The sequence below is a fragment of the Macrotis lagotis genome, chromosome X (assembly GCF_037893015.1).
Source record: "Macrotis lagotis isolate mMagLag1 chromosome X, bilby.v1.9.chrom.fasta, whole genome shotgun sequence".
Classification (NCBI taxonomy): domain Eukaryota; kingdom Metazoa; phylum Chordata; class Mammalia; order Peramelemorphia; family Peramelidae; genus Macrotis; species Macrotis lagotis.
This window is the reverse complement of record NC_133666.1, coordinates 702,966,223-702,987,902: the sequence shown is the minus strand read 5'-3', so window position 1 is coordinate 702,987,902 and position 21,680 is coordinate 702,966,223. Positions and strand designations below refer to the sequence as shown.

The following is a 21,680-nucleotide window of genomic DNA, read 5'->3' as shown; positions in this document are numbered from 1 at the left end:
TTGGGGATGTGACTTTCTATCAATTCACCCAAATCTCCCCTGCTCCTCTGCATCTTCCCCTTCATCATTGCTTAAAGGTGCTGAAAGATTCCCCACCTTCCACAGCAACATCTACCCCACCATCCCGCCATGGATGGGGGCTCCAATTACTGTCTGTTCCTCACTCTGGTATGCATGGGACTGCTCCCTCAGGGATAGGTCTGGCAGGACAACTCCCAACATGTTGGGTCCTGGCCCTTGAGTCATCTCATGTGACTGCAAATGCTTTTTCAGGATGGAAAAATTGACTCTTTCTCTCTAGGATAATTACAGTAAAGTTGGGTTCCCCTACGCTAATGCCCACTTATCTCAATCTACATCTCCCTGTCTATGATGATTCTGACCATCCTCCTAAAGGTGTTGAGAGCCAGCAAATCTTTGTTTTAAAAAGGTAATGAGGCTTGTAAATGAGCCAGTGGGAGATGTATGTCCTCATCCTAAATGAGCAGGAGATTAAGGGTTGGCCAAGGGGTCAGAGCGGAGAGTGGCAGGAGAGGACCAGAACAGAGGCAGCCACTGCCGGGAGCCCGGCCATCACCTTATGTCTACACCAGTAATGGAGGTCTGAGCCAGAGGGTGGACATGCCTCTTGTGTCCAATGGAAGGACAGTGGCCGATGCACGGAGGCCCCCGGAGGTGGGGAGGGCTTGGCTACCACGTCAAGGATAAAGCATGGAAAATTCATTTTCAGGAGAAGCTAAGGAATGTTTCAGCAAGGGAAAGGCGCCCCGTGCTGGACTGAATGAGGCTCAGATGTCTCCAGGAATCCAAATGGTACAAGGGAAAGGAGAGTCGAGCCTGGAGGTTGGCACAGACTGAGGATGGAGCACAAGAGGCCCAGGAGAAGCATCAGCCTAGTCATAGTCCTGAGTCTGGGGCAACAAATGATGGCACCGGACCCCAGAGTGTCAACTGAGAGGAGAAGGCATAGGATAGAGACCAGGGGCCCCCAGAGTCCCCAGAACCCACAGAGACCCCCTCGAGGGCCCATTTGGCAGATGCTGATGCCACCATGACACAGCTCCAGGCTCTGGGAGGCTGACTCCTCTGGGGGAAGGTCCTGCCCAGTATGCTGAAAGGCCTTCTTGGGAGTCTCTCTGAAGGCTCCTGCTGCCCATGGACACCTCACTCACCTGCCCGGGTACTTTCTGGGGCGTCTTCCTCTGGCCTCCAAGGGGCTTCCCCCCGCTCCAGCTGCTCAATCACTTCAGGTTTAGAAAGGGTCAGGCCTGCTCAGAGAAAATGGGGAAGGGGAGCTCAGAGACCAGCCTGTGGTCGGGGGAGGTCTCAGCACACAGGAAGCTTTGTAGGCAGGCCCCCAGGATGGAGTTTAGGGGAGCTCCCCAAAGAGGAGGGCCCCCAGAGGGCTGCCACTGTGCCAGGGCTATGAGGAAGGTCCTTTCTTTGGCCCCAGTGCCCCATGCCCTCCAGTCACCTCTGACCAACACTGCTCCCCATTGGGTGGCGGGGGTCCTCACCCAGGCAGACCAGGTTCCTGTAGTTCTCCAGCATCACTTCCCGGTAGAGCTCCTTCTGGGCGGGGTCCAGGTGCCCCCACTCCTCCGGGGTGAAGGTCACGGCCACGTCTCTGAACGTCACCAACTTCTAGAAAACCAAAGACCTGTGTTGAGCCGGAGCCCATCCTCCATCCGCCCCCAGTCCCGGCTCCATCACAACACACGATGGGGACGGGGCACTGCCTGAGCTGCGGGACCTTCACCTGGGACGTGTGGCCCGGCCTCCAAGATGTCCATCCCGGGCCTGAGGACAGTGGGGCATGTCAGATCTGGACAGGCCTGGCTGTGCTGCCCACCACCCGGCCCTCGCCCTCCGGGGACCCCAGGGCCTGCCCTCCCAGCCCGAGGTTCCTGGCGGTCACTCACTCTGTGGATCCCCATGGTCCGGAGCACGGGCGCCATGTCCGGCCTCCTCCTCTGGTCCCAGGTAGAGCCGAGAAGGAAAGGAGTCATGAGAGAGGGGCAGGGCTGTGCCCACCGCCCCCAAGACAGCGCGGGCTGGCACGGGCCAGGCTGCGGGCTGGGGGCATGCCAGGGATGGGGGTGGGGAGCGAGGAGGGGCACGCGGTCTGGTGGGGGTGGTCAAGGGGAGTGTTGATGCCAGGGAGGGGGAGGGGGAATGGGGGCCGGGGTCTCCCCTGGGGCACTAGGGAGCCGTAGTGGGTATGGGAGGGGGGCAATGTGGGATGTTCAGGGGAATGGGGTTGTTCTGGGGGGCTAAGAAAATGGGGGGCGCTGGAGGGGGCGATGAGGGAGGTCCAGGGAAAGGGGCCTGAGGAGGCTGGGGTCTCTCCTAAGGCTTGGGGGAGCCACTGCAGGGGTGGGGGGCGGGAGGGATTCTTGGGGTCTGGGGGGTGGGGTTGGGGGTCTCTCACAGCACTGGAGAGCCACTGCAGGTGTGGGGAGGGGGGATTCCTGGGGTCTGGGGGAGCTGGGGGTGGGGTTGGGGGCCTCTCACAGCCACTGCAGGTGTGGGGGGATTCCTGGGGGGTCTCCCGGGACTAGGGAGCCACTGCAGGTGAATGGGCGGGGCTCTGGCTGTCACTCAGGGCCCGGATAGTTAGCATAGCCCGCCCCCGGCAGCCCGTTGGACGGCCTGAGGCCAGGCCAACCAATCCGCGGCGTCGTTGCTCCTGGGCCCTCCCACTCTTTGTCCCCTTCCCACAGCCCGCTCCGCACCTGTTCTCCCATGGGGAGGGGCCGCGTTGCTGATTGGCTCCTGGGCCCACGTCGACCAATGGGCGCCCTAGCTCGCGGACGGGCGGGACTCAGGGCGAAACCAGAGGCGGGGCCGGCGCCCGCGGCCCCAGGCCACGCCCACTCGCCCCCTTTGTGGGCCCGAGAGCAGCCCCGGCCGCCCCCGCCGCCCCGCCCCCGCCGGCCTGCCCCCGGCCCGGGCCCGGCTCCCACTCACCCCGGCGGCGGCCCCGGCACGCGAGCCCCGGCGGCGGCTGAGGCCGGAAGAGGTCCGAGGCGGCCGGCTCCACCGGGACGGGGACTGCCAGTTAGGGGGCGGAAGTCCCGTCGCCATGGAGACCCCGCCGGAAGCCCGCCCCGCGCCTGCGCGCACTGCCCGCTGGGAAACGTAGTCCGCGCCCCCCCCCCCCCGCCGGCTGCGTGTCCCGCTGCATCAGCGCGGCCTGTCTGTCCGCGGGGGCAGATCGCAGCCCCTCCCGGCCCCCCCCCCCCCGGCCCCCCCCTCCCGGGCCCCCCCCCCCGGCCCCCCCCCGGCCCCCCCCCCGGCCCCCCTCCCGGGCCCCCCCTCCCGGCCCCCCTCCCGGCCGCCTCTGCTCACCCTCGGCCGCTGCCTCTCCCCTTCCCCATCGACCCCCCAAGAGCCCCTCCCCCACACAGACCAGGGCTCTGGTGGACCCCCGTCCCGTAGGGCAGGAGGCCAGCGTCCCAGGAGCCTGGGGTCCACTCTGACCCGCGGCTCCTTTAGGGAGTCCATCTGCCGCTTGGAATTCCCGAGCGCCCCCAGCCCCCGTGCACCCGCATTCCAGTTCGGGCACAGAAAAGGGGAGACGGTTCCCCCCAGAACTACACCAAGTTCAAGGGCGGCTGTGGGGTTGTATGTGCCTTGGGATTTTTGGCAAAGCAAGGGAGTTAAGTGACTTGCCCAAGGTCACGTAACTAGGTTAAATATTGTCTGGGGGCAGATTTGAACTCGGGTCCTCTTCATTCCAGGGCCTGGTCCTCTATCCACTAACTAGGTACACCCCCTCTGGGGTGCGCTCCCCCACGCTTCCCTCCCAGACAGCCCCCCCGGGCTCCCAGGGGACCCAGACCAGGCCGGGCCTGCCCCCCATCCGCCCTGCTGCTTCTGCCCCTGGATGGGTGCGGGCGAGGAAGAGGAGGAGGAGGAAGGTCTTGTTCTCTGTTTTCTCAGGGTGCAGCTGAAAGCCTGAGCTTCTGTGGGGAGCGGAGGAGAGAACCAGGGCAGAGGAGAATCCGGGGGTCCAGCCACCAAATGTGTATATGGGGGTCGGGGCTCGGGGAGAGCTTCCTGCGGCAGGTGGGAGTGTAGTGGAAGCTTCGGGGAAGTCAGACGTTGGAAGGCAGAAAGGGGGACAGGCCAGAAGAGGCCCCACATGGGCCCCGAGAGGCCTCTGGGGAGCCCCCTCCAGTGACGGGGACGCGTCCCCAGAACACCTGGCGGCAGACCTGTCTGTGGCGAGGGCCGTCCTTGCATGGGGCCACCGCTGTGGGAGTCCAAGGGAGGGTCAGCGGATGTCCCCACCGCCTCCCCAGCCCCCTCCAAGGAGCGGCGGGGGATGGAGCCAGGTCACCTTCAGAGAGAGTGGCTACCATGCTAGAATTCTCATTGTGGTTGCTTGTGTTTCTGGTTGCAAAGTTTAGTCACACAAAATGATGATGTGTATGCATGGAAAACACAAATGTACATGTTCAACTTTTACCAGATTGTTTGCTTTCAACGCTCATATCATTGGAAAAATAAAATATCAAAATAAATATGTGGATAAAAAGCTTTCAATCAGGGGGCGGCTAGGTGGCATAGTGGATAAAGCACCAGCCTTGGAGTCAGGAGGACCTGGGTTCAAATCCGATCTCAGACACTTCATAATGACCTAGCTGTGTGGCCTTGGGCAAGCCACTTAACCCCATTTGCCTTACAAAAAAACAAAACAAAAAAAAAACCTAAAAGCTTTCAATGCCAGAGAAAGCGTTTTGTATTTAATCCTGGATGACAAAAAGAGCCACTGGGGTTTACTGAGTGGGGAAGGAGGGTGCTGTGGAGCCTATGCTTTAGGGAAATCATTTTAGCGACTGAATAGAAATTGAACTGGAAGGGGAAAAGTCTGAGGCAGGCTGACTGATCCACTGCAGGGCAAGAGGGGAAGTGGGCCAGGGATGCTGCAGGAATACAATGGCCCAGAGATGCTACGGAGGCAAAGTGGACCAGGGATGCACCAGGAATGCAATGGTCCAGGCATGCTGCAGAGGGGAAGTGGACCAGGGATGCGGCGGAGGCGGCTGAGGTCCAGTGCGCAGGCCCTGGCGACAGATGGTGATGGAGGACAAGAAAGAGTGAGGAGTCTTGGGTGACTCATAGGTCGGGAACCTGGGGTGCTCGGGGAGCATCTGCCTTCTTGTTATTTTTGCCCAATGTTTTGTGCCCCCATTTGACGTTTTCTTGGCCGAGATTCTGGGCTAGTTCATCATTTCCTTTTCCAGCTGATGAGGAAACTGAGGCGGTCATGGTCATAGAGCTAGGAAGTATCTGAGGCCACATTTGAGCTCTCAGAGTTCAAATTTTTTTTAACAATGTCAGGCACATTACAATTATTATCTCATTAGATCCTGGCAGCAGCTCAGGAAGTAGACCCTTTTATTATCCCCATTTTACAGAGAAGGAGATTGAAGGAAACAAAGGCTGAGCGACTCGCCCAGGTTCACACAATCTGGAGGTGTCTATGACTGAACTTGAACTCAGGTCACACTGTGGTTCTCCTTTACTGCTATCAGTAATGGGGAAGTTGGCTGGAGGAGAGGATACCAAGGAGAGTTTAGGGGGAAAGATAAGTTTAGATGTTTATTGGTTGTTCAGTTTAACAGGCCAAAAGCAGGTGGAGAGGAGAGATTGGAGGTCAACAGAGAGGTGAGGATAGGAAAGGCAGATCTTGGAATCATCAGCACAGATCAAAGCCATTAGATCTAAGGATGGAGTCAGATTTTATTGAATCTAAAGCAAGAAAGAGAAATGTATCACAAGGAGATGCCTTTCTCCCTGCCATAGGTCAAGACTAGAAGTTTTAACTGTGAATTCTGAGAAGTTTGGTGCCATGAGAACAGAATTCTCTTCATCCTGGAAGACAGCTGGGCACTCAGAGCCACAGATACTTCCTTGCCTGAGCCAGGAATGTAAACAAGAGGTAAGGAAAAGAACTAAAGAGCAGACCCGTTGACAGGAAGAGGCATCTCTACCTATGTTTGGGATATGGATTCTAAGACTGAAGCCGATTCCTTGCTTTCTTGCTCCAGTCCTTCCTGCAGGCTTTCTCTCATTTTCTCTGGGCTTGTTCCTGGGCTTTGTTTGGCATTGGTGGTCCAGGGTGCCAAACGCTGTTGGCTTCTCTCCTCCCAGGAGTGCCCAGGAGCAGAATTCCTGAGAACCTGAAGTGGGGGATGAAGGTGATCGATTCCCACCAATTTTCTTCCAATTCAGTCAATGGACTCAATTAGCTTTTCACAAAAGTGCTTGCTAAGGTGGTATATTAGCAACAGGTGATACGAATCATTTGTCCCAAAAGCCTGGGACGGCCTCACCTCCAAATCCCAGGGGAGAGTGGACTTTTTCTCTGAATATAGTGGTGGTGAGGGACACGTGTAGAGCAGATGAATGGCCTTTGGGTAAGTGTACAATTACTGGTTCCTCAAGGTATATTTGGGGGGGGGGGCAGACATAATTTTTATTATTGAAAAACAAATGATTAACTATAAAAGGAAACACTTGTTATAATTGTTTCTTTTCAATGATTTAGAACGCGTGGATACACACTACATCTAAGATATGTAAAATGAAATTTTTGGAAACATAATAGACTATCATTTTCAGCTGTCTCTCAGTGGAAGTTTAAAGGAGATGGGGTGGGAGAAGCTTCTTAAACTATTCTTATAGCACAGGGTGTGATACATGGATTGCACTATATTCAATCTACTTCCAATTCTTTTCCCAAGTGCTATAAAACCTCTCCCCCCTCCTATTTGAAATGTTTATTTCTGAACAGAGTTCTGAGGAGATGCCAATATTTAGGCACATGTTCCATAGGAATGTCACCCAACAAGCTCTGGATATGGGTTTTGTGAAGTAATGACAAAATCCACTGTCTTATGGAGGCAGAGAATGTTCACATAGATGATACGATGTCACTGCCAAAGGAAACTGGCCTGCTGTTCATCTGGAGCTAAGAAAACCCCAAGTTTTCTTGAAAACATGAAAAGAAGTGAACTATGAACATTCTTTCTTGAGAGAAGGGTTAGGAGATATTGATCTAGGGAGAGTTACAAGTATTTCTACCTCTCGAGGATGTGGATTTTGTCATTCTTTCTGAGGACGACTGGTGGTACAGGCAGGCAGCCATCCATAGTACCCCTGCTGGCCTGCAGCAAGAAAGAACTTCAAAACAGACTGCTAGTATCCTAAGTAGGCAATACTTTCCCCATAAAATTATACTGTTTGAGAGAGCTTTTTTCATATGCAAATAACCAGAATGAATTTATTTTTCAATAGGGAAATAGTACAGTAATCATTTAAGCAGCAGTCTTACAAATACCAACTGGCAAGATGCACACACAAAATAACTCAGAATGACATCAAACACTTGAACATTAGTAAGAGTAAGTATGTAATTAGGGCAAAGGGGAGTCTGACCACAGTTGTGAGGTCTGCAAAGGGATTGCTCTAACTAAAATGGAATCTCCCTTTGGAGGACAATTGGATCTCTTTGTGAACTTGGTGGATTTTTATCTATTATTTCCCCCCCTGCTCTAAATTATCTTGTTAAACTTTTCTAACCATTATCCATGTATCTCCCCACAATATAGGTAGAATATGAAGAGTCCCCCCTCAAATCCAAGCCAACAAGATGAATTCTTGGAAAATTTGTCCTGTGACCTAAGAAAGATGCTTCATTTTGAATAAGCTTTCTTGGATTCTCATTTTCCAGCAACAAGATTCTTAAAGAAAATACCTATTCTGGTTATTCATTGAAAGAACACTGTGAAATTTTAACTGACTTCCCGTTTTTCTCTAGATCACATGAGAAAACTCCAGCATCTGATTAAAAACATGATTACAAAATGTCCCAAATTTTCCTAACCATAACCATACCCTTCCCAAAATTTGCTTACAATTGTTTTTGGATATCATACTTTATGGCACAAACCAAAGGCAACTTTAGAACTACTAAAACTAACTTTTTAAAAGCATCACTATTTTCCCTAAGCGAAACTGAAGTTAAGGTCGAATTGAGTAAGGATCCTAGATCAGGTGGGGGGGGGATGAGACTCCAGTGTTGTTTGCATTTAGATGGACAAGATACACAGGTATCTGATCTATTTGCAGGCAGTAAACCAAGAAATGTAAGGCAAAGGAAGTTACTGATTTGCTTTGTCTTAAATTTCTCTACAGAGCTAGAGATAGGAAAAAAAATTGGACCGATTCTTGTTGCTCTTTAAATGTCAAACCTAAGAGGAAATCAGGTGTTCTTCTCCAAGAACCAGACTGACAGGTGGTAGCAGGATCTTCACTTGCAAGGCTGTTGGCTGTGCTGTGTCATCCTGTGAGGAGGATGCTTTTCCATAGGGATGTGGCTTTTGGTGACCCACCTGAGCCGCAGCAGGGGGAAGTCTTTGTCTCCCCTTGCAGTAACACCAGAGATGTACACGGTTGGTTTAGGTGGGCCGCAGGAGGGTCTCTACTTTCTCATCAGGAGGCGCCGACATTGCAGGCACTGACTCACCTTCTTCTTTTGGTCTTGGCTCGGGGGACCTGGGAGCGGGCACCCGGCCACGCCTCATGGTGTGGCAGCAGCTGGAGCCGCTGCGGGCGCCCTCAAGGTGTATTCCTGAGGCCAAAGGCGACATACTTTATTTCAATTCCTTTTATTATTGAGTTCAAAGACTCATACGCCTTAAAGCTCTGGTTCTTTCTTCTCAATCATCTTTCTGCTTCTTCATGTGTCCCTGTTTGTTTTCAGCTGTTCCCTCTGCTCCTGGTTGGACACATTTCCTCCAACTCTTCTAGTTCTTGTGACGATATGGTCGCTGGGGGGATATTATGGACCCTTCTCTGGGCCTCATGTACCCCTCTCTTCAACTGACCATCCTTGGAAACAGGCACAAGAGGCTGCTTCCTCTAGGTTCCCCTGAGCCTGGAAACACTTGACTATTTTGCTGTGGGACTGGGAAACCTTTAGAACCCTCTGCTATTGAAAATCCCAGAGGCAGAGGCAGATTATTTGATTACTCAAGCACCAATCACATCTTGACTCCTCTTGAATCCTAGGCCATACCCTACTAGGCCAAACTTTGAAGTTCTCTTCCCTCTACTCACATGCCCTGGCACTATGCTAAGAGCTGGTAATGCAAATACAAGCAGAAATGGTAACAGTCCCTGCCCTCAAAGAGCTTATATCCTAATGGGGGAAACCAAGACATAAAGGAAAGTTAAGAGGGGCGGCACCCAGTGCAGGAACACGATAGTCTGGAATGAAACCAGGATGTCTGTCTGGCCTGGGCGCCCTCCTTAAATGAGTTCTGGGAGGAGGTGGCAGATACTTTCATGTGTGAGTTCCAGGGGTGCAGTGAGCTCCCAGGATTGAGGGCTTGCTGGGGCATGGTAGAGTCTGGAGTACAATCTGCAGAGGAGGAAAGGGTTATCTTTTTACCAATCTCAGATGAATTTCCATCCCTATGAGGCCCTCAAGCTACAAACAAAGATACCCAGGTCTTGTAAAATACAGGGTCAACCACAGGGATTACCGAGAATTGATATTAAATCCCTCAAATGTATTCTTTACCAGAATAAAAGTCACCAATATCTGGAGCAAGGCATTGGTTCTTTTCTTTCATTCTTGAAGAGGTCAAAAATGACACCACTATGTTGGGGTCAAGGAACCCATTTCCTCTTTTCTGTTTCCTCCTATCTAACCAAGTCACAGACCTTTCCATCTCTCAGGGGTCATTTCTCAGTCTGAAGAAGAGAACCAAAGATATTTCTGGCATCCAGGGCTCTGTGGCCATGAGACAACCACTGCTCCTCCCTCGCCCTCACCTCTAATCCTGATGATCTGGTACTTCACTCCCTTCTCAAACTAGGAAGACCTATAATGCCCAGGCTCTGGCGAGCCAGCCAGGTCCGGCAACAAGTTATTACTGACCCCCCCGACTGTTCTTCATCCTCCCCACTGATCTCTTCATCTTCTATCCCTCAGTTTTTCCTGAGGCCGTTACCTTTACTGGCTTTACACCCTTCCTTTCTCCAGCTTCTCAGCTTTTCATATCTATCACTCATACCTAGAAAGGAAAAAAAATGAATAGAACCAAAACCCCAAGACTGATTATTGGGGCCACAGGGCTGAAAGTTGGGGGCAGAAAGTTTGGGCCTGGTACCCATGGTTTGGATGAACAAACCTTCATCTCCTATGAGACTGTCCCCGTGTTTCAAAGCTGCAACCTACCCGTGTTTCAAAGCTGCAACCTATTCTTCTGCCAACCATGAAAAGAGGTGGTAGGGGTATGCATGTCTTTGCCCTCTCTTACATGTGTGGCTCCATCTTAGGTGCCTGGGACATGCACAAAACCAGGCTATAAATGGGTTTAGAGGATTACTGTGGGAAGGAGTCCCTAGGCATCACCAGACTGGCTCCAAGGGGGTCCATGACACACAAAAAGATTCCCTGCAGAAGGAAACTTTGACAAAATACTCTCATCTCAAGAAGACAACTAGCTTTGTGAAGCAGAGGGGAGTAGAGGCCTTCAAAAGAAGTCCATGCTCTGGCTGGCTCCCAGTGGCTCCAGATGGATGTGAAAATCAATTCTGTCAGAGAGGATACTGGGAAGGTGGCAGAGCAGGTCAGAAATCTTAAGACTCTGCAAATTTCCTCCAGAAATAATTAATAATAATAATAATAAATAATAATAATATAAACAGGACATAGCCTCCAAGGAACCACAGAGAAAGTAAACAAAGTCAGGGTAAAGTAGTGTCCACTTGAGAAGACCCCCAGGAAAGACAGGACCTCTGGAGGTGGAGGTTCAATTTAGGCCCAAGGAAAAGTGCAAATAGGCCAACTCTGCAGAATTCTCAAACAACAAACTCTGGGGGGAGCTGGGGTATGGAGGCAGCCTCAGCCCTAGGAGCTTTCATCTCACAGACAGTGGGGGGGGGGTAATGATGACTGAGGAGATTGAAGGACCCTCTGATGTCCAGAGAGGACAGATCCAGCTGTGTTGACCAGACTCATCTGAGGTTGGGCTGTGACTGAAGGGGAGAGGCAGAGAACCTACTGGCTGTGAGCACCTGCAGGAGAGCAGGGTCCCAGGTTCCAGTCCCAGCACAGAGAGGACAGCTGTCCTTTGCAGTCACCAGAAGGAGCATTTCCACGACACTGTGGCCAGGAGTCCTGGTTGTGGCTTAGGAATGGAGAAGAGAGCCTAAGGTGGGCCCTGGGAGGGATCTCAGAAAAAAGCAACAAGAAGCACCTGAGGTTGGGCCACTGTCCTCCTACCTCAGGACCTGAACTTGACTACAGTAGAAGCTGCTAAAAACAAAAGAGATAAAATAAAATTGAGAACTGAAAGAAAGAACCCAACCATAGATAGAGAAGACATGGGTTCATATTCAGAGGAAGATAATGAAGCTTAAAAAGCCACTCCAGGGGTGGCTAGGTGGCACAATGGATAGAGCACCAGCCCTGGAGTCAGGAGGACCTGAGTTGAAATCCGATCTCAGACACTTAATAATGACCTAGCTGTGTGGCCTTGGGCAAGCCACTTAAACCCCATTGCCTTGCAAAAACTAAAAAAAAAAAAAAAAAAAACCACTCCAATGAGAAACATTAAAGGTTAAAACATCAACAGAGTTCTTGGGAGAACTTAAAAAGAACTTTAGAAAGCAAATAGAGAGACTGCGGGAAAACTAGGGAAAAAAGAGCAATCTAAGAAAATTAGGAAAAGAAAGTCAACCATCTGGAAATAGAGAATCAAAAACTTAAATAAGAAAATAATTCCTTGAAAAAGTAAAATTTGGTAAAGGGAAGCTAATGGCATTCTACAATACCAAGAAATTTTAGAATAAAATCAAAAGAATGAAAAAAAAATAGAAGAGAATGTGAAACACCTCACCAGAACTGATCTGGAGAACATATGAAAGAGAAACAACACACAAAATTGTCTAGTTGGACTGCCTGAAAATAACAATAAAGAAAAGAATCTTGACACAACCTTACAAGAAATTCTCAAGAAAAATTACTTGCAGTTCTCAAGTGAGATGACAAAGCAGAAATAGAAACATTCCGTTGATCAACACCTGAAAGACATCCCAGGAGGATACAAAAACATCATAGCCAAGTTCCAAACCCTCCAGGTTAAAAAGAAAATATTGGAAATAAGAAAACAATTAAATATCATGGTAAAGATGACACAAGAGCAGTTACTATGTTCTAGGATCATAGGTCTTGGAATATTATATTTTGTCGAGTAAAAGCTCTGGGGTTAAAAGTATATTCCTAAATGGGAAAAAAAAACCTTAAGTATAATCCTGAAGGAAAAAATAGAATTTTAATGAATTCAAACACTTAGATTTTTGTTTAAAAAGCCCCAGATCTTAAGAGAAAATTCAACATATAATATCCAGGAAGAATATAAGATACATATTAAAGAGTAATTTTAAGGGACTCAATATTATTTACTTTGTATATGTGAAAATATTATCTGGACTTTTATGACAGTCATTATTTGTGTAGTTTGAAAGGAAAACTTAGGATGAGTATGATAGGATGATTCCAAAAAAGCAAAACAGTAGGGAGAGATAAAAAGGAGTAATTATCTCATATAAATGAGACATAAAAGGGAAAAACTCTTAAAAATATCCCTTTGGCAGTTGAATTTTTATAGGATTAAATTTATCAATTAATTTTGCTAGCATTGCAGATTTTATCACCTTAGCAAAGTCTAGCTATGAGCACTGAAAATCCCTCTAATTACATAAATTGTTCTTTCTTTCCTTAAGAGCATTTTGTAGTTGTATTTTTATAGTTTTTAAGTTTTATAGTTTTATAGTTTTTATAGTATAAACTATATATAGTATAAACTATAAAGTTTTATATTTTTATAGTTTTAAAGTTTTATAGTTTTTAATTTTGTTTTCTTAATTCCCTAATATTTTATGCATTTTCTTATGAAATTTCCCTCTTTATTTCTACCCGTAGATATGACTACTATATAGAAATTATGTTGATGTATTGGAGGGGCTGTAATCTGGAATTGAAGCTATGTTTAAATTCAGTTTCACTGCTGGTTCCCTAGGACTTTCTAAGTAAACCATTTCCATCAGCAAATAGGAATAATTTTTTCCCTTTTGCTGAACTTTGTGCCTTTTTTTATCTTACTACTCTTACTAGTATTTGCAGAATGTTCTCAAGTTAGAGCTGAGAAAGAGGGTATCCTTGTTTACTCTATTGGGAAAACTTTTAGGGTTTCCATTGTATTTAATACTAACTTTTGGTTTAACAGAGATCCTTATTGTGTGAAAATCTATTCCTCCATGCCTATACTTTGTAGAATTTCTATTATAAGAGATTATTGTTCTGAAAAATGCAAATATTCAGTGGAGCAGCGAAGTGGCACAGTGGAAAGAGTGCTGGGCCTGGAATCAAGAAGACTCGTCTTTCTGAGTTCAAATGTCGACTCAGACGCTAACTCGTATGATGCCGGGTAAGTCACTCAACTTTGCCTCAGTTTCCTCATCTGTAAAATGAACTGGAGAAAGAAATGGCAAAGTGCTTCAGAATCCCTGAGAAGAAAATTTTAAATAGGGCCACAGAGAATGAGACCAACTGAAAACTAAACCAACACCAACAGTTTACATTCTATTCTGTCACACCCAAGCCTTTTCTCTTTGAGTGAAGAAACTCATGAGTTCAAAAGTTCAGTTTTCCTCTCTCATTATTAGATGCCAAGAGTTTAGTCTCCCTATCAGTCATTTTTTTTAGCTTGTTTTTTTTTTTTTGCAAGGCAAAAGGGGTTAAGTGGCTTGCCCAAGGCCACACAGCTAGGTCATTATTAAGTGTCTGAGGCCGGATTTGAACCCAGGGACTCCTGACTCCAGGGCCGGTGCTCTATCCACTGCATCACGTAGCCACCCCTATCAATCACTTTTAATTGAAAGAAAACCTCTTGAGTCAAGTTTAGAGGTTCAATAATCTCATAAAACACTTGAATTCTAAGGGAATTAGCACCACCTGCAACCCCTTTGATCCAAGGAAGCTTGTTATCCTTCCTACCTTCAGCTCCTGAGGAACTCAATATCATTGGCATGCTAGCTCTGAAGATGACAAGCTGACCTGGGACATTCCCACAAGATGTACTGGCCATCCAAGTTTACTAGCTTCAACTTTTTTTTTTTTAATTTGCAATAAATATAGTAAAACTAATGCTTTTATTTTTTTCTGAAATCATTTCTTTTTTTAAGATTTTACTTATTTTGAGTTTTACAACTTTCCCCCCATCTTCCCTTCCTCCCCCCAGCTTCAACTTTTAAAAATTTGTCTTATGTATTATATTTTTTCTCTAATAGTTTTTTCCAGTTTTGATTTGATTCTTCTTTCAGAATGCAATTGATATGGACCTATGGGTATTCTGATAGTCTATATTCAATTACTTTCTATTAGGAGGAGGGGGAAGGGAGTGAGGGAGAAAAATGTGAAACAAAAGCTTGAAAAAAATGATTTCTGAAAACTACAGTTGCATGTAGCTGGAAAACAAATTTTAAAAATATCAAAAAAAAATTAGATTCTAACCTTAGCTACCATGTGTATGGTAAGTACAGACTGTGCAAATATGCATTATAGGTGCATGAATGAGGGGTGGCTAGGTGGTATAGTGGATAAAGCACCGGCCCTGGAGTCAGGAGTACCTGGGTTCAAATCCAGTTTCAGACATTTAATAATGACCTAGCTGTGTGGCCTTGGGCAAGCCACTTAACCTTGTTTGCCTTGCAAAAACCTAAAAAAAATAAAAAAAGTGCATGAATGAGCATATGAGTATCAATGAGCTTCCACATATTTGCCTGTTGATGCTAAATCAATTAAGATTCATAATCAGCTATCTTTGAATTAAAGAAAGATATATTGGTCATCTCAGCCAAACCTTGCCCAATTAAAGGTGGTCTTATTTCCAGGAGCAGTGAATCTGCTACTCCTGGGTCACTATCTATAGCCTCAGGATGCAGCATTCTTTTAAGACAAGAGTGGGGCACAGTGGATAGAGCACTGGCCCTGGATTTGAGGACCTGAGTTCAAATGTGACCTCAGACACTCAATAATTACCTAGTCGTCTGGCCTTGAGCAAGTCACTTAACTCCACTGCCTTGCAAAAACAAAATGAAACAAACAGAAAGACAGGGTGCTCTTGACCCCCTGTATGTGCAAACCTGTTTTTCTTGGTGTAACCGATCATGTCCTCACCCCTATGATACTGCCAACCCTATAACAAATTGTATTATTTCCTCATCTATCTTGTTCTATTCTTTGTTCTGGGCTTATTAAAGGGAGCTGCATCTCCAATTTGAGATCTTTTGGCTAACCAAGATATTTACTAGAATATCTCACTTTATTCTCCTGTGAATAAACTATTATCTTGCTCAGAGAATACAGGGCTTGGTCTTCCTTTACTGAATTTCACTCGCAATAGTACTTAATCAAAGATCTTTCTGCATCTCTTGAGATGTTTTTGAGTATGATTATTTTCCTAATGTTAAAGCAACTTCGCATCTCTGACATAATCTAATCTAAACGTACTGATTTTTTTCCACTAAGTTTCTCTAGTATATTGCCAGGATTTGATTTAAAACTTTTGAATGAATATTGTAACATCAGTTATCATTCTCTTTCTTCATTTTCTCCTACTATGGCTTAAACAGGACACTGTCTCATAAAAAGGATATAGATATTAATAAATATTGAGAATATTTTAGCAGTTTTTAAAAATTTTGATCAGCCACAGTCAGATACATTGTAAAACTCTATCATATAGTGATGTTATTTTGTTTGTTATTGAGAACAAAGAACTAAATATATATTTGTATGTATGTTTGTATGTAGGTATGTATATCTCCTTGGGTTCTGGATAGTAGATGGTGCTCTTGAGATTTCCCAGTCACCAATGGAATAAAACTTATGTAGTAAAACAAGGATCTCTTTCCTTGCTCCCATACTTTTTTTAAGCAAGATATTTTCAGCTATGTTTTCAAATGCCTTCAATGAGAATGAACATAGCTTCAAGGTGAGCAACAACGGCAAACTCTTCAGCTTAAAAAGCTACAAGCCAAGACCAAGTACATGGTCTTCTATTTGCAGGTGATTCTGCACTCAATGCAGCCTCTGAACCTGAGATGGAACAAAGGGACTGATTCTCTGCTGCTTGTGTTCATTTTGGTCTAACAATAAACACCAAGAAAAACCAGGTCCTCCATCAGCACCATACCACCCATATGTAGGACCACTGATTATAGCAAATGGAGACGTTTTGAGGAGTTTGGATAAGTTCACTTCCCTTGGCAGTGTTCTTTCCAGGGAGATTCACATTAACAATGAGGTTGACACTTGCATTGCCAGAGCTAGGTCAGTATTTGGGAAACTCTGAAAGAAAGTGTGGGAGAGGAAGGTCTAGAGGGACATTTGTTCTGACCTCATTGCTATATGCCTATGAAACCTGTACAGTCTACCAGCACCATGTCAGTAAACTGTATCACTTCTGTTTAAATTGGCATAGGAAAATTCTGAAGTTCACCTGGCATGAAAATATACCATACACAAGGGGAGACTAGGTGGCATACTGGATAGAGCACCAGCCCTGGAGTCAGGAGTACCTGAGTTCAACTTCGGCTTCAGACAATAATTACCTAGCTGTGTGGCCTTGGGCAAGCCACTTAACCCCATTTGCCTTACAAAAACCTTAAAAAAAAGAAAAAGAAAGAAAGAAAGAAAGAAAGAAAGAAATAAAGAGAGAAAGAAAGAAAATATTCCACACACAAAGGTCCTTTCTTGTCCTAAATTGCCTGGCACTCCAAACATTAACAGATAGTGCAACTATGATGGGCTGGGCATGGTGTTAGAGTGCAAGATGTACACTTGCCAAAAAGACTATTCTACAGAGAACTAATATATGGTAAACGCTCATATGGGGTCAGAAGAAGCAATACGGGACACCCTAAAAGTCTCTCTTAAAAACTCTGGAAAAAGGGGTGGCTAGGTGGTGCAGTGGATAGAGCACCAGCCCTGGAGTCAGGAGAACCTGAGTTCAAATCTGACCTCAGACACTTAATAATGATCTAGCTGTGTGGCCTTGAGCAAGCCACTTAACCCCATTTGCTTTGCAAAAACCTAGGAAAAAAACTTTGGAAAATATTGTATAGCTTGAAAGACCCTGGCACAGAACTATCCAGCATGGCATGCCCTCAATCAGTGAGTGTGCTGCACTCTATGATAAGAGCAGAATTGAAACTCCTCAAAGGAAACAAAATATTCTTAAATTTAGAGTATCCACCCCAGGTGTTCACATAAACTATTTCTGCCCAAAACTGTAGTAGAGCATTCCAAGATCATATTGGGCTGATCAGCCAGTCCGGACGCTGTAATTTGTCTCAAACATAGTGATGTCTTTTGGGTCTTCTTCAATAACAAAGGACAAGAACCAATATCTTCTTCCTTACATAAAAGATATCAAGAGTTTCTGCTATTTTATTTAAATGCAATTTTTTCTAAATCCTAATATTTGGTCTATTTTTATAAATGTGCCATAGGATGATAAGAAATATGTATTCTTTAATGGTCCCATTTAAAAGGAGCTAGAGGGGCGGCTAGGTGGCACAGTGGATAAAGCACTGGCCCTGGAGTCAGGAGTACCTGGGTTCAAATCAGGTCTCAGACACTTGATGATTACCTAGCTGTGTGGCCTTGGCCAAGCCACTTAACCCCATTTGCCTTGCAAAAACCTAAAAAAAAAAAAAAAAAAAAAAAAAAAGGAAAATACATAAAAAAAAAATAAAAGAGCTAGAAATCTTTTAAGTTCCAAATTCTCCAATGGTTTATTCAATTCTATATTTTCTCGTTTGTCTTAGACATATTTTAAATCTGAGATAAAATAATATTAAAGTTGAAGGGAAAAGGCGATTAGATTGTTTGGGCACTTCTCATATCAGGTAGTGATGACATGTCCTACAAGGATCAAAAGGGTCTGATTCACAGCAGGAAGGTGCTGGCCATTTGGGAGACAGGTCTGATTCCAGGAAGGGCTTAGGAGCCCAAAGTAAAGTCCTGGGAAAAGAGTGAATATGAATTGTAGAAAAGATCTAGTCCTTCATAGTCACTAGTTATGTAAGCTAGGAGTTGCTATTTAATATGCATTTTCTATTTATCCATGTAGATATTGAATATTAATTGCAAAATATAGGCGCCCTGTAAGCAGGAACTGTTGCATTTTTGTGTTTGTATAACAAATACATAGAACAATGCCTAGAACACAGTAGAACCTATTAATAGGCCTCCTAAATAGGAACAAAGTGGCTCCTTGAATTGAACTTTATAAAAATGTGCTAAATCAAATTGAAAGGTAGAAAAATGAAGGACATGTAGCTAGAACAGAGATTCTTTTTTTGGGACATGGAGCTTTTTGGTAATCTAGTAAAGTCTATGAAAAGCTTCTCAGAGGTTCCTGAAAACAATAGTTTTTACCAAATTATTAAAAAACACAGGAATGCAAAGTATGTTTCTTACATTGAAATACAACCCAATATATATATATTTTTTAATTTGAAGTTCACAGATCACAGGTTAAGAACTCCTCAGTTACAAAGCAGTTGGTCTGAAAACAGTCTAGGGGTCTGGTAAGTCAGCATGAAATGACAACCAAAACTCCTAATATAATCTTGGTCCCTGTAGAGGGTCCTAGTGTCCAGGAAAAAAGGGAAATAGATAATAGTCCCTCTGGTGGATTGTGGTCAATTCTGGGCATCAGTCTAAGAAGGATATTGACATAGAGGAAAATGTTCAAAGGAGGGCAAACAGGATGGTGATGGGCACTAATTTCATAACATGAAGTAAATGAGAGTTCATATTTACCCTGGGAAAGTCTCAAGACATAAAACTGTCCCCAAGAATTTGAATGGCTATCATACAGAAGAAAAAATTAAACTTGCTCTCTTGAACTGCAGTAATGGGTTAGAGTTGCAAAGAGGTAAATTTAGTTTTGCTATTAGGAATAACTGTAATAATAATAATGATGATAATGATGATCCTTGGAGGTTTTCAAGCAGAGGTTGGATGATCACATTTAATACGTTTGAGCAGGGATGGAATAGATGATCAACTTTCAAATTCTGTACTTCGGTGACAACTTCAAAGCTATGGAAACTCTTAACAGTTGGCCCATTTGCTGACTGGAACTGCTTCAAGGTCAATAAATTCTTTGTTTGGGGGCGGCTAGGTGGCATAGTGGATAGAGCACCGGCCTTGGAGTCAGGAGTACCTGGGTTCAAATCCGACCTCAGACACTTAATAATTACCTAGTTGTGTGGCCTTGGGCAAGCCGCTTAACCCCATTGCCTTGAAAAAAAAACCTTAAAAAATAAATTCTTTGTTTGGGCTGAGGCTTTTCCATATTCACTATATTCATAAGGAAGATGAACTGATGAGAAAGGTTATTTACTCTGCAATCATTAAATTCGTAAAGTTTTCCTTTCTTATCAAGTTCCCACTATTGAATAAATTCTGTTTAAAGGCAGGCCTTGTTACATTCCTAGAAATCACAAGATTTCCCTTAAGGCTGAATTTTTTGATAACCAATAAGATCTCTAGTCTCTTAGAAAGCCTTCTCACATTCATATTTAAAAGGTTTTTCTCTAGTATAAATTTTTCTGATGTAGATTGTGGAATGCAGAAACCCTTTCCACACATACTACAATCTAAGATTTTTCTCTAGGATGAATTCTGATGTCGAGCAAGCTGTGAACTCTGGCAGAAGGCCTTGTCACATTCATTCCATTTATAAGGTTTCTCTTCAGTATGAATTCGCTGATGCTGAGCAAGTTGTATGTTCTGCCTGAAACCCTTCCCACATTCATTGCATTCATAAGGTTTCTTTCCAGTGTGAATCATCTGATGTCGAGTAAGATATGAGCCAAGGAGAAAAGCCTTCCCACATTCACTACATTTATAAGGCTTCTCTCCACTGTGAACTGTTTTATGTACAGTAAGTTGTATATTCAGGCGAAAAGTCTTTCCACATTCTTTACACTCATAAGGCTTCTCTCCGGTATGAATTTTCTGATGTACTGTAAGTTGTGTACTCTGGCGGAAAGTCTTTCCACATTCACTACATTCATAAGGTTTTTCCCCAGTATGAATTCTCAGATGTTCCCTAAGTTTTGTGCTCTGGCGGAACGTCTTTCCACATTCATTACACTCATAAGGTTTCTCTCCAGTATGAATTCTCTGATGTTCCCTAAGTTTTGTACCCAACCGGAAGGTCTTCCCACATTCATTACATTTATAAGGTTTTTCTCCAGTATGAATTCTTTGATGTTCATTAAGGCCTGTGCTCCGCCGGAAGGCTTTTCCACATTCATTACACTTATAAGGTTTCTCTACAGAATGAATTTTCAGATGTACAGTAAGTTGTGTGTTTTGGCGAAAGGTCTTTCCACATTCACTACATTCATAAGGCTTTTCTCCAGTGTGAATCCTCTGATGTAGGGTAAGTTGTGAGCTAAGGCAGAAGGCCTTTCCACATTCACTACACTCATAAGGTTTTTCTCCTGTATGAATTCTCTGATGTTCACTAAGGCTTGAACCCAAGCGAAAAGCTTTTCCACATTCATTGCATTTATAAGGTTTTTCTCCAGTGTGAATTCTCTGATGATCACTAAGGCCTATGCTCAAGCGGAAGGCCTTTCCACACTCATTGCATTTATAAGGTTTCTCTCCAGTATGAATTCTCTGATGTGCAGTAAGTTGTGTACTCTGGTGAAAGGCCTTCCCACATTCATTACATTGATAGGGTTTCTCTCCAGTGTGAATTCTCTGATGTTTAGTAAGCTGTGAACTATCTTGAAAGGCTTTTCCACATTCATAACATTGATAAGGTTTCTCTCCAGTATGAATCATCTTATGTCGAGTAAGATATGAACTATAGCGGAAGGCTTTTCCACATTCATTACATTGAAAAGGTTTCTCTCCAGTATGAATTCTTTGATGTTGAATGAGATATGAATTATAACGGAAGGCCTTCCCACAATCCTTACATTCAAAAGGTTTCTCTCCAGTATGAACTTTCTGATGTTCAATAAGGTCTGTGCTCAGACGAAAAACCCTGAAACATTCATTGCATTCATAAGGTTTTTCTCCTGTATGAACTGACTCATGTTGAATGCGATGTCCACTTTGGTGAAAAGACTTCCCACTCTGATCACACTTAAAAAGTCTATCTCCGGTGTGACTTCTCTTATGCTGAACAAGACATCTCCTCTGAAAGAAGCCCTTCCCATTTTCATTACAGACATAAGTTTTTCCTCCATTATATAATCCATGATTTTCCAGAAGGTCTAAATTATTGCTCTGAAATGATTCATCCAAATAGAGGCCCAGCTGTGGAGATGATACTTTGGCTACCAGTCTAGGCTTCTGGTCTGAAATACAAAATGTAAACATCTGAGATTCTTGACATTTTACATCAACTCTCTTATTTCCTGTTCCCTCCTTCAACCAAAACTAAACATCTTTACATGATAGAACAGTGAATGATCTAATTTCTGCCACCTGGGACCATGAAAGACAATATTAATCAAATTGATTTGTGGTATGGAATGGTAAAAACACAGAGCTT

The 21,680-nt window shown here is 44.9% G+C and overlaps 2 protein-coding genes across 7 annotated transcripts in view; one reads left to right on the top strand and one right to left on the bottom strand.

Annotated features, from left to right (window-relative positions):
* The window catches only part of LOC141497094 (uncharacterized), a 47,906-nt gene that overhangs the window by 10,100 nt on the left and 16,126 nt on the right, over window positions 1-21,680 (bottom strand). Inside the window, exon 5 of one of the 3 annotated variants that reach the window (XM_074199688.1) lies at window positions 19,906-21,483. The exons of 1 other annotated variant lie outside the window; for it this stretch is intronic. In XM_074199688.1, coding sequence (XP_074055789.1) covers window positions 19,906-21,483 — 1,578 coding nt within the window. Of the gene's footprint in view, window positions 1-17,911; window positions 21,484-21,680 lie in introns of those variants that run through there. One more of the 3 variants, XM_074199689.1, reaches the window with a different exon arrangement.
* Window positions 2,559-8,164, top strand: LOC141497175 (uncharacterized). 4 transcript variants are annotated; one of them, XR_012471243.1, is made up of 5 exons: window positions 2,559-3,141; window positions 3,946-4,030; window positions 4,905-5,105; window positions 5,815-5,950; window positions 6,163-8,164. XR_012471243.1 is itself a non-coding variant. In XM_074199831.1 (3 exons), exons 1-3 carry the CDS (start codon window positions 2,746-2,748, stop codon window positions 5,087-5,089), a joined length of 666 nt encoding a protein of 221 aa, XP_074055932.1. In that variant the 5' UTR covers window positions 2,559-2,745; the 3' UTR covers window positions 5,090-6,122. The 4 variants fall into 4 exon arrangements, 1 of the variants encoding a protein (XP_074055932.1); XR_012471242.1 differs by having other exon boundaries at window positions 4,905-5,950; window positions 6,163-6,428; window positions 7,623-8,164; XR_012471241.1 differs by having other exon boundaries at window positions 4,905-5,950.

What these genes read in the sequence shown, in the direction of transcription:
- LOC141497175 (XM_074199831.1), top strand. Translation starts at nt 2,746, where the DNA reads ATGGGGAGGGGCCGCGTTGCTGATTGGCTCCTGGGCCCACGTCGACCA. An exon ending in CGCACTGCCCGCTGGGAAAC is followed by an intron (nt 3,142 to 3,945) that starts GTAGTCCGCGCC and finishes CTGTTTTCTCAG; the next exon opens with GGTGCAGCTGAAAGCCTGAG. An exon ending in GGGGTCCAGCCACCAAATGT is followed by an intron (nt 4,031 to 4,904) that starts GTATATGGGGGT and finishes GATCCACTGCAG; the next exon opens with GGCAAGAGGGGAAGTGGGCC.